The 14,592-nt window shown below is 37.1% G+C and overlaps 1 protein-coding gene across 1 annotated transcript; it reads right to left on the bottom strand.

The window, feature by feature from the left end:
* Positions 1–6,024: 6,024 nt before the first annotated feature.
* On the bottom strand, positions 6,025–11,965 carry srsf3b (serine and arginine rich splicing factor 3b). Its single transcript, XM_051094927.1, has 6 exons — positions 11,846–11,965; positions 10,772–10,982; positions 10,559–10,693; positions 8,282–8,320; positions 8,109–8,195; positions 6,025–6,450 (listed from the first exon to the last, which is right to left on the bottom strand). The coding sequence occupies exons 2-6, from the start codon at positions 10,972–10,974 to the stop codon at positions 6,423–6,425; spliced, it is 492 nt and encodes a 163-aa protein (XP_050950884.1). The 5' UTR covers positions 10,975–10,982; positions 11,846–11,965; the 3' UTR covers positions 6,025–6,422.
* Between the last annotated feature and the right edge of the window lie 2,627 nt (positions 11,966–14,592).

Below are 14,592 nucleotides of genomic sequence, written 5' to 3'. Positions count from 1 at the left end.
GTACCAAAATGACAACTTACACTTGAAAAACTTAACCAAATGTTGCTTTGGTAACTAAATGAAACATGTTTGAGCTGAAGTACTAAAATTACTAAAATCACTAAAATCAACACTGAAATAAGCTTAAAAATGTATAGAAATACTTAAAAACGACTACAAATTAGAGGTATACTTAATTGCTGAAATGTACCAAATTACTAAAATATAAGTTTAAATTAAAGCAAACGCTGAAAATGTAACAATAACGCACTTAAAACTTAAAATCTTTACAGTTACATCTGAAATAACATAAATGTAAAAATTAGTTAAACTTAAAATGCTAAATGTAAACAAAAATTAGAAATCTTGCCTAATAATATAAAAATAAAAATAAAGTACAGCTATGTAAGTGTTCTATTTCCATCATATAGGACTGATTTCTCACTTTTATTGTGGCTCACGAGTCACATTACATCCAATAAGGAAATTAGTTGTGGATCTCAGGGGCTGTGACTTCAGGAAATCACTAATTTAGAAGAACTTTCCAACTAGAACTCAGTCGCACTGAATATCCACACAAAACAACTGCTAAACTAACTGTATATTTCGTTAAAACAATACTTAATTCAATATTGTATAAAATAACAATTGTGACTTTCTTACTATGACAAACAAGCATTTCACACTCGAAACCAAAAGTTCACTTCCAAGTATCAAAATCTCACAAAAGTCATATTTTAAAAAAAAAAAAATCAATAATACACAGTAGTAGTAATACACAATTTTTAATAAAAATATAAAATTATTAATTCAACACATAACTGTAATATAAAATAAATAACTGCCCACAGATTTTAGCCAGTACTATTTCAAAAAAAAAAAAAAAGAAAATAATAACTTTCTATCAATGAATATAAAATAAAGATAACTTTCTGTCAGTGAGTTCTGTCTTGAGGTACAGGGGGCAGAACATGTCACTAGTTTCGCTCACTGCAGTTCTGGCTCCCTATTGGTTAATATGACGGAATGTGCAGCTCATTAGAGAATAAATTCAAGACCGCGGCGGGAAACCTAGCGCTTGTTTGATTGGTCAGAAGTGACACCGGCACGCCCACTCTATCCTCAGTCCACGTGAACTGGAAGCTCGTGTAAGCCGGTGGAAAACACATCGTGATCAGATATGACTGACACAGTTTACTTCACAATAACATTCAAACAGCGAACAAAAATCAATCAATCACGAGCCATAATGAGCTGTTTAACTCACAGCGAACGTTTTCAGTCTTGAGAAGTTTGTTGTGTTTATTTTAAAGAAACTCTGAGAGAATTTACACTAGTTTTGTTATTACTTCGCATAAAGCGACACCGGCGAGATTTGTCATAAACGCCAAAAACGTTCAAGTAAACGTTAGGAACGTGCAAAACGATGTAAACATGCAACTTACATACTTTTGGCTTCTTGAGAAATCAGAGGGTGAACTCGTTGTTTGCAGGGTAAGTATTTAAAAGCTTCTGGACAGCAGTGTCGAGTTTAAAACTGAACTTTAGACCAGTCTTGAGATGAAAGTGTCGCGTAACTCAATCCCAAACTAGAGGAACGGTAGATTCGAGACGTTCTGCTGCTGATGACTGAACTTTCTGAACTTTTATGAACTCCGGTGGGCGTTCCGGATAGAGGGCGGGGCCTCGTGAACGCAGCACGTGGCCAGAGCCCGGTAAACACATGACTGACAAAACGTGAGCGTGTGTGCAGCACGAACGCGCTTCCAGCAAGACATTCCAGTCCATCGGCGTCACAGAAAAGAACAGAACCTTCTGAACGGAACGGAGCGGAGCGGAGCCGCCCAGAAACAGAGCTGCCGCTATTTTTACACGAGCGTGAGATGTTATTTGTTTTAAGTGTTTATTTCCTTTTTTTTTTTTTTTGTAAATATAGTACCGAAAATAAAAATTGTAAAAATAGTGCGGTTTACTTCAACACACTGAATGTATATTGCAAGAAACGCTGGATGTTATAAAATAAAAATTGAATTTTTCGTTCTTTCTTTTTTTTCTTACTGTTAAAATAAATTATCCTAATTATCCTGAAACAACATATGTGACCCTGGACCACAAAACCAATCTTTCACCATATTCATATATCAACTGAAAGCTGAATAAGCTTTCCATTGAAGATAAGACCATATTTGGCCGAGATACAACTATTTGAAAATCTGGAATGGGTGCAAAAAAAAAAAAAAAATACTGAGAAAATCGCCTTTAAAGTTGTCCAAGTGAAGTTTTTAACAATGCATATTACTAATCAAAAATTAAGTTTTCATATATTTACAGTAGGAAATGGGCATAAAAGAAAAAGCTATCATTTTGACCCATACCCATGCTACTTATGATTGGTTTTGTGCTCCAAGGTCACATATATATCTTGTTTTTCCCTTCCTGCATGTTGTAACGTCTCTATATGCCTTTTTTGTTTAGTTTTGTCCCTTAGAAATCTGACTGTTAACAACACTCCCAGAATGACATAGTCCCTGTATTCTCTTACAACCGGATATTACTGAGTAAACCACGCCCACTTCTCTCATGTTTAGGTGAGACTGTCATGAGCCCAGCTATTACTCAAACTATTAATCTACATTATATTAAAATCTCTAAATACGCAACACAATGAAGCACACCATAATTATAAGTGTCTTTAGTAAGATTTGTTACCCAATTTCTGACATGGGACAATTTTTTAACAAATTAGACTTTTTAATCACACAATTCAATCAGAAACCTGCAACTCTGGAAAAAAAAAATAAGTTGTAATTGTTAAATATAAACTTGTGGATGCAAGGGAAAAAAGTGGAATTGTGAAATAGAAAGTCGCAAATACTTTTTTTTACATTTGCAATTAGTTTTTTTTAATTTATTATTCTGTGTCAGAAAGAGAAAAAAAAATCTGATTTGAGAGATATAAACTCTTTTGTATATCAGAACTGGCTTCCATTCCAGTCTGAGAGTTCAGAGTACAATAACTAGCGATCATTCATGAAACAGTTGACCAAATTAACAGGTAACAGAAAGAAGATCATTCCCACTATTAATTATTATTTTATTCCCCTTTTTGGTCATTTAGAACATTTATGTCATTCGGTCATTATTGGTCATTTATGTAATTCCAATCCTGTATGACTTTCTTGTGTTAAAATATTTTGAAAAATGTTAATTTTATAAATTACATTTTTGTGAAATTAAAATGTATTTATTCCATATGAAACCTATTCAGTGCACAATAAAATAATTTAGAGCCAACAATAAACACAAAAAAATCACTGTTGTTCGCTGATGAGACTGAATGAGTCCAGTGGACCGTTACAGTCACTTATTCAACAGGAAAACAGGTCTTTCATTGGTGTTGAGTGCTGCTGTTTAATTAATGAGCGCTGTTTATTAGTGTTTGCGGGTTTGGCGGGAGTCTGACTGGTTACATAACACTCCACGGTGCGACGAAGCCCCTGGAAAAAAAATCATCCAGAGTACCAGCCGCGGGAAAGGTGACTCATCAGGGCGTGACGTCACGGAGTCATGAGTAAGACCAGCGAAAGCGCGGGTGAGTTTGAGTGACTGTGAAAACCGGTTCATTCATTTGGATTCATTCATTCTAAACGAACGTTTTTTCACTTTTTTTCACAAGTTTTATTATCAATAAATCAAGCATGCAGCCTTATGAGCTTAATTATTATTAATTGAAAGACACCTGAAATATTTGTACTTCAACAAACTAATTTGTTAAACAAACAAATGAAATATTAAGTGAACTTAAAGACTTGAAGTGGTGGAAAACATAAACATTTACCGTTCCGTAAGACAGAGAAGGCTGTAACGTCTCAGTAGACGGAATGATTCATCATCATCATCATCATCACACACTCGTAACACAAAGGGTTAAACATCCACGCCTCTGTCAGCCTGTTACATAACAGTTGTTCTGAAAAGTGGAGGGAATTTCAAGGACTGTGAAGTCAAGCTTATGTAACAGGTTATCTTGTGATCGTCACCCTAGAAACCCCTGATGTCTAGGCCTAAGGTTAGAATGAATGACTGCTGTTGTTTAAGATGTATAGGTAATTTACTCTGAACTATTACCTCAGTTAGCATATGCCTTATTATGCAAGTTCAAAGAATAATTCACGGAAAAATGAAAATTGTCTCATGATCTCCGCCTCAAGCTGTTCCTGTGTGAATTTCTTTATTCTGCTGAACACAAAGGAATACGCTAACAACCAATCAATCAATCAATACAGCGCTTTTTAACAAAACAGGTTGTTTCAAAGCAACTGCACAGTATTAAACAGCACAATAGTGTCAATAATGCAAAAACTGCATTTCTAGCAGTAAAATTTTTAATGTTTAATGTTTTAATGTTGTTTATTTGATCCAAAGTACAGCAATATTTTGATATATTTTTACTATTTAAAATAACTGCTTTCTATTTGAATATACATTAAAATCCTGTACCCAAAGCAACATTTCCAGCATCATTACTACACTTTTCTCCGTCACGTAATCCTTCAGAAATTCTAATATGCTGATTTGCTGCTCAAATAAATAAATAAATGAATAAAAAAAATAAATATAAAAATCTGATTATTATTTGTAATATTTAAAACAGATGAGTAATGTTTCTATTTTTACCAAAAACTTGAGGGTGAGTAAGCACTCTTGGATGAAGGACTTGAACTTGAGTTAAAACCGAACTTTTTACTACCACCAAACCGGCACCCATCAGCGCTTTTCTATCTTTAAAAATGACTCCGTGCTCTCATAAATGTATGAATCGTGCTGTTTTAGTACTGATATTAATCCAGCTTGAATTAAATGTGCTAAACAGCACTATAAACGCGAATATTTAGTCTAATAATTACATCAAGTGTTGAGTCTCTACTTGACAACAAACTTCGGATTTCAAAAAGAAAACTCTTAAAATCAATACAAACCATTTCCAGTCCTTTTACATGTAGAATATCAGCATTTCTCGTTCTGCTCAAGTGCTTCGTGTGAACCGCAGAGGATTGGTTTTATCAAGAGTTCAGAGCTCAAAAGTTCTTGTTCGCCCTCTGCTGGAGATACAACACCGATACACCTCTACTCCACGAATTATCTCTATGTGTTTTAATCATATTTTATCTAAAATGGTTGTCCCTTCATTATGACACTTTTTTAACGTATTGTTTAATGTCTGTCCCTCATCAAATCTGTCAGAGCGATCGAACCTACAACAAGTGACTGAAACACTTGCTGAATTGGACTTCAGCCACAAAAATGAAGCTCCGAACATGTTGTACACAATAAACTCCTGAAACAGGGTTCAGATGTCATTAGAGTTCAATATTTAACCAGGATTTTCAACGTGTCAGTGGTTATTATTGTACACAAGCGTACGTGTGCATACGGAGAACAAGAATGGAGAGCTAGCAGTATGCTAACACTAATACACGTTTATAAAAACAATTCGCGGTTTTGTAGTAACACTTTGCAATAACGTTTTATTTGTTAATATTACAAATAAACACCTATTTCAGCATTTATAAATCTTAATTTCTATATTTACATATAAAGTCTTCATTGTATGTATTGACATGAACTCAGTGTGAACCACACTCGGTAATTGCTAGTTAATTTCACAATTACAAAATGGAAAGTGCCACATTGAATTAAATATAAGGCGTTTAAATATTGTTGTAGCGGTAATCGTTTTTGTAAAAAATTCAGAAATTAATCTTTACATAAAGATAAACGCTCTAAAATTAGGCTTATTGTTAGAATAAAATCATCTTCTAAAGCAGAAAATGTAGTAAACTTTAGCATTTACTACATATAGTAGACTATAGTAAATAGTACACTGTAGTATATTATAGCATTTACTACAATTTGTTAAAACAGTATTCCACTATAAAATTGACTATTTAAAGTCTTAAAACAACAACAACAGCAGACCAAGGAATTTTTGTAATGAGTTTTAATTCAGATCAACATTATAAACAGTACAAACACTACAAGGAAAAAAAAAAAAAAAAAAAAAAAAAAAAAAACACAGAATGAAAGCTGTTCTCCATTCCACCCCTGCTGCCGTCATAGTGCCGTTACGTCTTCCCCCTCTGATCGCACAGAAACACAAACACGGTCGAGCTCAGCGCAGCAGGACCAATCACATTCTCCGCCGCCAAAAATCACAAATAAAAAGAGTCTTAAAAGTGTGAGATGGAATGCCGTCGCATTAAAACTGCAAACACGCACAACCGCAGCTACAGTAGGAAACAGAACCGCTAAAATAATGTTATCAAAAAAAAAAAAACAAAAAGAAAAATATACGGGGGACTCAAAGTCTTTTCAGAGTTTTTCCTCAACATGTTTGATCTGTGCCGAGCTTTCCGTCACGACGTTCTTCTCGGCGCCAACGTTTATTTCCGGTCGTTAGATCTGGAGCGACTGTAAACGAGAAGATCAAGAGTGTCAGATGCTGCTTCTCACAATTTGAAACAGAAAAAGATTCTGAAATATCTGATACAAAGTTTAATGTTCTTATAAAACATCATTTCCCTAAAGTACTGAAGCCTGTTTCTGCCACTTCATTTATAATAAACAAATAAAACAAGGTAATTGTGACTTTTTCTTCACAATTCTGACTTTCTTGCAATTGCAAGTTTCCATCTTGCAACTTTGACTTTTTTCCCGTCACAGTTCTGACTTTTCTCATATAAACATGAAACTGCAAGAAAAGTCCTTTTTCCTTCTGTGAGTTACAAAGAACAATTCTGACTATGTTTTCAGAATTATGTAAACTTGCAATTGACACGTTTCACGCAATCTTTTTCCATCGCAAACACTTTCTCAAATTTGAGAAACTCGTATACATGTATCAATTTGAATCATTAACGCATCGTGAACTACACTCGGTAATTGCTAGTAAATTTCACAATTACTAAACAGCAAGTACCACACTGAATTAAAAGTTGAATTTATGCAATTATACAAAAATAGTCTCTTTTCCCTCTGAATTGTGAGTTTATTTCTCAGAATTACGTAAAAACTCACAACCCTGATTTTTTTACTCAATTTTGCTTTTTTCCACAATTGCAAATATGCATTTCACAATTTGGACTTTTTTTTTCCACAATTGCAAGTTTAGGTCTCTCAGTTCTGACAATTTTCCCCTTATAATTCAATTGACTATTTTTTGCAATTACAAGTTTACATCTGCAATTCAGATTTTTTACGCCCGCACTTACAAGTTTGTCTGCAATTCTGATTCTTATTTATTTATTTATTTATTTATGCATTTGTTTGTTTGCAATTACAAGCTTGGGTCTCACAATTTGGACTTTTTCATAATTTCAAGTTTTGCAACTTTTCTCGCAATTCAGAGTTTACCGTTTTGCAATTCTTTTTTTTTTTTTTTTTTTTGCAATTACAAGTTTGTCTCATAATACTGACTTTTTTGCAATTACAAGTTTACACCCGCAATTCAGATTTGTTTTTTTCCACAATTATAAGCTTGCATCTCGCAATTTGGACTTCCGTAATTGCGAGTTTACGAATTGCAACTTTTTCGCAATTACGAGTTTACTGTTTTGCATTGTTAGACTTTCTTTGTAATTACAGGTTTATGTCTCACAATTTAAACTTTTTCGAAATCACAAGTTTACAGCTCGCAATTCTGACTTTTCCCCAATTGTGTATGTCTTGCAATTCTGACTTGGCCCCCCCCCCCTCATAACTCTGATTTTTTAATTTTTTTGCAATCTGTCTTGCAATTCTGACTTTTTCCCTCACAATTCTGATATAAATTGATATAAACTCACATTGTTACTTATAAAGTTCAACCCAGAGGAGGACAAAAGGCAATTTGCAAGCATCTATCATGCAATTCTGAAAAAAGTAATTAATACGTTTTATTTTTTATTCAGTAGCAGAAACAGGCTTCCAATACTAAAGTGTATAATTACAGTAAAATCAATATACAACTGATCTAAATTAATGTTTATTTATTAGTCATTAGTCATATGGAGGTACAATTTTGCCTAAATATAGTCAGAACAATGAACTTTGGTGAACTTTTGCAGGTACGATAAAGAAACAAGACTTACCTCCTCGATCGGGAGAAAGATCGTGAAAGCCTGTGGTTCCTGTCCCGGGACAGAGATCTCTCCCTCCGGCGCTCTCTGGAAAGAGATCTAGACAGAGTCGAGAAGAACACGTTGAGAAAGCGCTCACAGAACAAAAACACGCGGGAACGCTGCGAGATCAGACGGCCTCTCACCTGCTGCGACTACGACTCAGGCTCCTCCTCCTGGGCGATCTGAAGAAGAGAAGAGGCAAAGCGAGTGAGCGCGCGATCGACACACGGACGCACCTCAAAAGCCCTGCAACTCCAGCCTGCTAACGGTCAAACGCACTCGTCACCGCCCCGATACGGGGGTGGAGTGGAGACCTCGGCACTCATGAGGGTTCGGGAGAACCGCCCTCGCTAAGAGCGTTACGCTCGAGTACAGACAGCTACAAAAAGTAGTGCACTAGCAGGAGAAACTCAACAGAAACGCACTGCAAACAACCCCACAGAATGAAGACAGTGACAGAAAGCAAGAGCAGCTCTCAAAGCCCACGCTTCTTCTGTAACCTGAACCTCCGTTTGGGCTCCCCATCAGTCTGCTTGCCTAAGCTTAACAACGTCTGTCCAGATCTCATACCAACCCTGTTTGATTCAACTCAACAGGAGATTTCTCCTCATCTTACATCTGTATTCAGCATTAAACTGTATGAAGCAGGAAAAACTTACTAGTCTTTTCGGTTTTCAACAAGCTAGAAAAGGCGAAGGGGAGGCGGCTGGCGGCCGGGGAGCAGAATTGGCGGGAAAGTGCAGGCCAGATGCTGCGAGCTGATTAGCTGGCTTGCGGATGGGGGCTGGATGTAGTGGATTTTTCCTGCTTTTATTGGTTAGCCGAAGGCTGTTGCTGGTGGTTGGTAGTGTTGTAGACATTGGGGAACGTAAAACGCTGATTGGTGAGGAATGTGAAGTGGGCCGCTGCCGATTGGGTGTTAAGGTTGGAGGAGGAAGAGGAGGAGCTGACAACGGCATGCTCAGGAACCAATGGGCTGGTGCGACCTGGTGACTGGCAACGCCTGGGTCATGTGACACCAACCCAGCCAGCTGATTGGGGCACGCTGGTCACATGATGCTGAAAGAGGACTAGTAGACTGACTCAGAGGGTGGTGAGGAGAGGCATGGTGGTGACTCTGCAACGGGGTTCATTTTTATTAATATAGATAAGATAAGAAAATAAAAAAAAACAACCTTCATGTAAAGTTAATTCAACAAAAGATTGCATTTTCCAACCATTACTAGAGCCGAGCAGATTACTGAACACTAGCGACTGGGCTACGACGGCCAATTCGCAAAGGAGCGTCCAGGTCAAATTTCAATCCAAAATTCGGAAGAAATCGTTCTCTGCACTGAGATTCTAGAACAATTAATCACATTTTTAATACTCATTACCATAATTTAAGGGCAATTTACATCGCATTAAATTTGATTAATCGACAAACCAGCACATGCATAAGAAAACTCAACCCAATCTTATTGAAAACGTAACTATTCTACGAACCGCCGATGAATTAGTATGAAAACGCACTAAAAAAAAGTTAGATGTTCCTTACAGCAATGAGAATTTGGGTGAAAAATGTGCCAAATCACAATGCAAAAAACAAGCCAAAAGCGTTCAATTTTGGAGTGAAACGTAACCTGGACATTTTGGCTTGAAATTAACCCCATAATCACTTACTGATCTGCATTTAAACAAAATATAAGAATTTTGGAAGCCCAGTCAACCATTACTAGAATCGAACAGATCACGGCCAATTCGCAATTGAGCGCACCCAGGTCGAATTTCAATCCAAAATCAAAAGAAACAAAGCCTACACTAAAGGTTTTCTGCACTGAGACTTTAGGACAATTAATCACTTTTTTAAAACTCATTACCATCAATTTATATAGTGTTAAATTTGATTGACAAACCAGCATGTGAGAAAATTTAACTAAATCTCACAGGAAGTGCTGAATTTGCATGAAAGCGTACGACTTTTGGGGGGGGAAGGGAAGCAAAGCCCCTCCCCCAAACATAATTCAAAACGAGACTGTACGAAAACACAAATTAGCAACCGATTAGCCAAAACGTAAATGGCAATGAGAACCCAGGTGAAAAATGTGCCAAATCACAATGCAAAAATAAAACCAAGCCAGAAGCGTTTAATTTTGGACTGAAATGTAACCCGGGCATTTTGGCATAGAATTAACCCCATAATCACTTACTGGTCTGCATTTACACAAACTATTCAAATTTAAGAAGCCCAGTCAATCATCGTTTAATGGTTATCAATGACAATGAAGATGGAGGAGCAAAAGATCTCTGGCGTACACCCATCGGAACCGGGACGCACGGCACCGGCGGAGCCTCCAGGACTGGCGGGAGGGGCAGAATCAGATTAGTTTTCTCTGGAGCACAACCTACGGAGAGACAGGTGAGCGGGATAACGGGTTTACCTGCGCCTGGGGGGCGGGCTGCGCCTTCGGTAGTCGTCGCGTGGGCGTCGGCTCCAGGACGGAGGCGGGCCCCGGTTTCGAGAGCGCTTCTCGCCATTGGACAGCTCCACCCTCACTCGGCAACCGCAGAGGGTCCTGCGTGAAAACGCGCTTCCGTTAGAACACAAGTCGTTGAATAATCTAGATTATTAGCGCGTTATAATACACGCTCACCGTCCGTCCAGCTCTCTGACGGCGTCTGTGGCATCGCGAGGGTCCTCGAACTCAACGAACGCAAAGCCGGGAGGGTTTCTGGCCACCCAGACGCTCCTCAAGGGTCCGTAGTAGCCGAACGCCCTCTCCAATTCAGATTTGTTCCCATTATTTCCCAGATTCCCAACGTACACCTTACAGTCCAGAGGGCAGTCGCGATGCATGGCTCAATCTGAAACAACACATTACGCTTCAGTTTCCAACTCATTTCAATAACAAAGCGGAGTATCTCTGGGGAGAGACACGTTAATGCTCTTAATGGAGGTGTGGCTGCTTTCAATCTCCATCCCCCTCAAAACCAGTCCCCTTCATCCCTTTTAACACCCATTTGTTTACCTCGCTGTTCAATGTTGTGTAGGAAAAATTAAATAATTGCTTATTTGCATTGACAAATCATTGGTAGATTCCCTGGATACAATAACAAAAGCTGTTTAGATTCAATTTTCAGTCTTTATGCAGTAAAGTTATAAGAGAATTCAGTGTAAAAATGCAATTCCGAGTCAAAGTACATTGCATTTTTGCAAATTGCTAATAGAGCAAACAGTTTAATTTCATCCAAACATAGACGAGCAGTTTTAATATAACACGTTAATCTAAAAAGCACAGAAAACATGACTACACAGGAGCAGCGTGTAGAAACAAACAAATAAAATAGGTAAACAACCGTAATTCATCGACTGCAGGCGTCTGCTGCTTTTGTTCGCTGCTCAAAATGGCGCGGGACGTTCACACGCGACTAAACACAAACCGCCGCGAGACACAAGCGATCTCTGTAACGGACAAAAACCGTCTGGAACTGTTGTAAATATAATTAAGGTGACTGGTGAACTAATAAATGTAATTAGAGACTCCCAGTAAGCGGCTAATCGCTAATCCGGGTCAATAGCAAAATGGCGCCTGCAAAAAAACACAAATGAAGAAAAAAATAATAAAAATAAAAACGCGATTCTATCTTCTAGCGTTCGCCACTAAATAACACAAACAACACAGTAATCCAGACTGCAAAACAATAAACTCGAATTAAAGTTGATTTACCGTGAATGTCGCGTGTTTCTGACCGTGCGTGTTTGATTCCTCGATCAGATCCGCTCCGAAATGGCGCAGCGCGGAAATACGGACGCACTCACGTAATGTACGTCCCGACGCACGCTCGAGGGCGGAGCTTCAGATTACGCGCCTGTAAAGTTCGGATCATTTTACCGACTCGGACCTTTGAGTCTCGTTCAGCAAAATTAATGAATCTTTTTTCGAGTCATTTCGTTCGTTTTAACAAAATATAATTAAAATGTTACGTTTTACCTCCCTAACACATCTACTGCTCACACAAACGTTGATCACACTACAAAAAAGACAAAACTATAATGCTATAAGAAACAGAAAAGATTCATTCATTGTTTATCTGGGTCTTTAGTCTATGATTCACTCACCTCACCTCTTATCTGACAAGTTTTCGGGTTTGAGTCGTTTGTTCATCACGTGACGCCCCATAAGATGAACGAACCACTCGAAAAACAGGTGAACTAATTCCAGTACAGAACCGAATAGGATGTTGCGCATGCGCGGCTGAATGAATCACTCCCCGAGACGACTCGTTCTTCCTGAGTCACATTAAAGATTCGTTCAAACAGGGGCGTAGCAGCCAATTTAAAAGTGGGGGGGACAGTATGGTGATGTGACCCAAGGGTGTCATACAGTATAATAAATTCTAAATAGAAGAACAATGGGCATTTTTACAGCACCAAAGTGGCAATTTGAGGAACATGCCAGGATAACTTACATGAACCTATTTCTGTGAAATCATACTCATAAAAATACATAAATAAATAAATAAATAAAATACTGCAGGACTTGGACTTTAAGACCACTGTGGAAATCTATACTTTAATTTTTATGAAGTAGAAAATTATATGAAAAAGATATTTTATGATATTTACAATATTTAATTTACACTACACTTGAACAATGTTTATCTTACTACTTAACAGTTGGGGGAAAAAAGTGTTAAATGAGTATACAAATTGCACCTACAGTAATTATTTGAAAATATATCAATAAAACCTAAATCAATGTATTTACAAGGTTTTAACATTTTCAAAATTGAAGTGAGATTACCCCAGACAGCCAAGTGGGTGAACGAATGAAAATTCACATGAGCAACAAGATTTGAAGCTCATGGCAGACGCCCAAGAGATTCGCGCTGTGATTGGCTAAACGTTACTTCACTCAAATCTAATTAACAAATCAGAGAACACGGGATGAAATATTGGCGCTAGGTCAAAAAAAGTGCGGGGGACAGAATCACCTGTTTCTAAAAGTGAGGGGGACGTGTCCCCCCGGTTGCTACGCCCCTGGTTCAAAATGAACTAATTGTTCAAGAACGACCCATCACTACAAAGACGCCCTAAACGTTTGAAGCAAAACACACAAGTTGGCTAAGGCTGAGGGTATATCACGCCTAGTTTACCCTGCTTTTTCCCTTTATGTTGATCAAAAAACTATTAAATCAATTAACTCTCTGCTATTCCGCTTTATTTGGAAAAACAAGACAGAATATATTCAAAGGAAAGTTATCATAAGAAACTATAAGCCATTAACCAGACTTTCAAAATTAACTGGATTAAGCATTGTTTATCTAATAATGAGTTACCTTGGTTTTGGATTCCTAACCTAATGTTCAAATGTTGTGGTGGCCTTAAATTTATATTGTCCTGTAACTTTAAGTGTAGTAAATTACCTATCAAACTCTCAAATTTTCATAAACAAGCCTTAGAATCCTGGAAGATTGCTTTTAAACAACTTCTCCCCGCACACGAGTATTATTTGGAACATTGAAAATATATTGTCTGTAACAAATCACTTTTTTTCATTGAATGGGTGAATCAAAATATTTTTTTGTTTCTGATTTATTCAATGCTTATGGGGACCTTCTTTCCTTTCCTGATTTTGTGTCATTAAAAGGTGCAACAATCTCAGTAAAGGATTTTAATAAGGTGATTAAAAGTATACCTGTCAGTTAGAAAACTTTGTTTAAAGCTCATTTATGTTATGGCTGTATAAACAATCATTTTCCTACACTTGCATTAAATGGAGTTCATGTGTTAGATAAAAAATGCAATAACTTTTTTTATCAGAAATGCTCTTTCTTCAACTCCCGGATGTCCCTCAAAAGCACAATCTAAATGGAGAATATGTCTTCCAGACTCTGATTTGAAAACTTATGGACCTCTCCTCACAGTCTTCTTATTCCAAGTAAAATTAAAGAACTCCATTTCAAAACTGTTCATGGATACTGCCCTTGTAATCTATTCTAGAGCAGGTTCTCTGAAAATATATCTTCTTTGTGTTCATTTTGTAATACCGATGAAGAATCTGTTTTACATCTGTTTTGTCATTGCCCATTCTCCAAATCTTTTTGTCAAGAGTTACCATATTAATATCTTTTTGTTGTAACAAAATGATAGAAATGACAGAACCTATAATTTTTTTGTCTGACTTTCATTCTAAAGACAGTAATCTTGTCCATACTGTGTTATTGCTTTGTCTTCTGGGTAAATTTCACCTTCATAAAGCCAGAACTATTCATTGTAAACCTAACTTTAGATTGTTTTCATCTGATTTAAAGTCTTTTTTGCCTCTTTTAACAGTGTCAATTGTACAACATCTTTGAGTTTTTTTTTGGTGTCCGTATGCCCCATGTTACATCTTCATTATTGTAATATTGATTTGCAGTAAAAAAAATAAAACACACAAGTTTTAAAAAGATAAGCCGCAGTGTTTTTGGC

The sequence above is a fragment of the Labeo rohita genome, chromosome 22 (assembly GCF_022985175.1).
Source record: "Labeo rohita strain BAU-BD-2019 chromosome 22, IGBB_LRoh.1.0, whole genome shotgun sequence".
NCBI classification, from domain to species: domain Eukaryota; kingdom Metazoa; phylum Chordata; class Actinopteri; order Cypriniformes; family Cyprinidae; genus Labeo; species Labeo rohita.
The sequence above is the reverse complement of the archived record's forward strand: the minus strand, read 5'-3'. Positions and strand labels throughout refer to the sequence as shown.

Excerpts from the sequence above, each read along its gene's own strand:
- srsf3b (XM_051094927.1), bottom strand. The coding sequence starts at position 10,974 with ATGCATCGCGACTGCCCTCTGGACTGTAAGGTGTACGTTGGGAATCTG. Across the intron at positions 8,321-10,558 it reads AGCCCGCCCCCCAGGCGCAG|ATCGCCCAGGAGGAGGAGCC; the intron begins GTAAACCCGTTA and ends TCTCTTCTTCAG. Across the intron at positions 6,451-8,108 it reads TCTTTCTCCCGATCGAGGAG|TCGCTCCAGATCTAACGACC; the intron begins GTAAGTCTTGTT and ends TCTCGTTTACAG.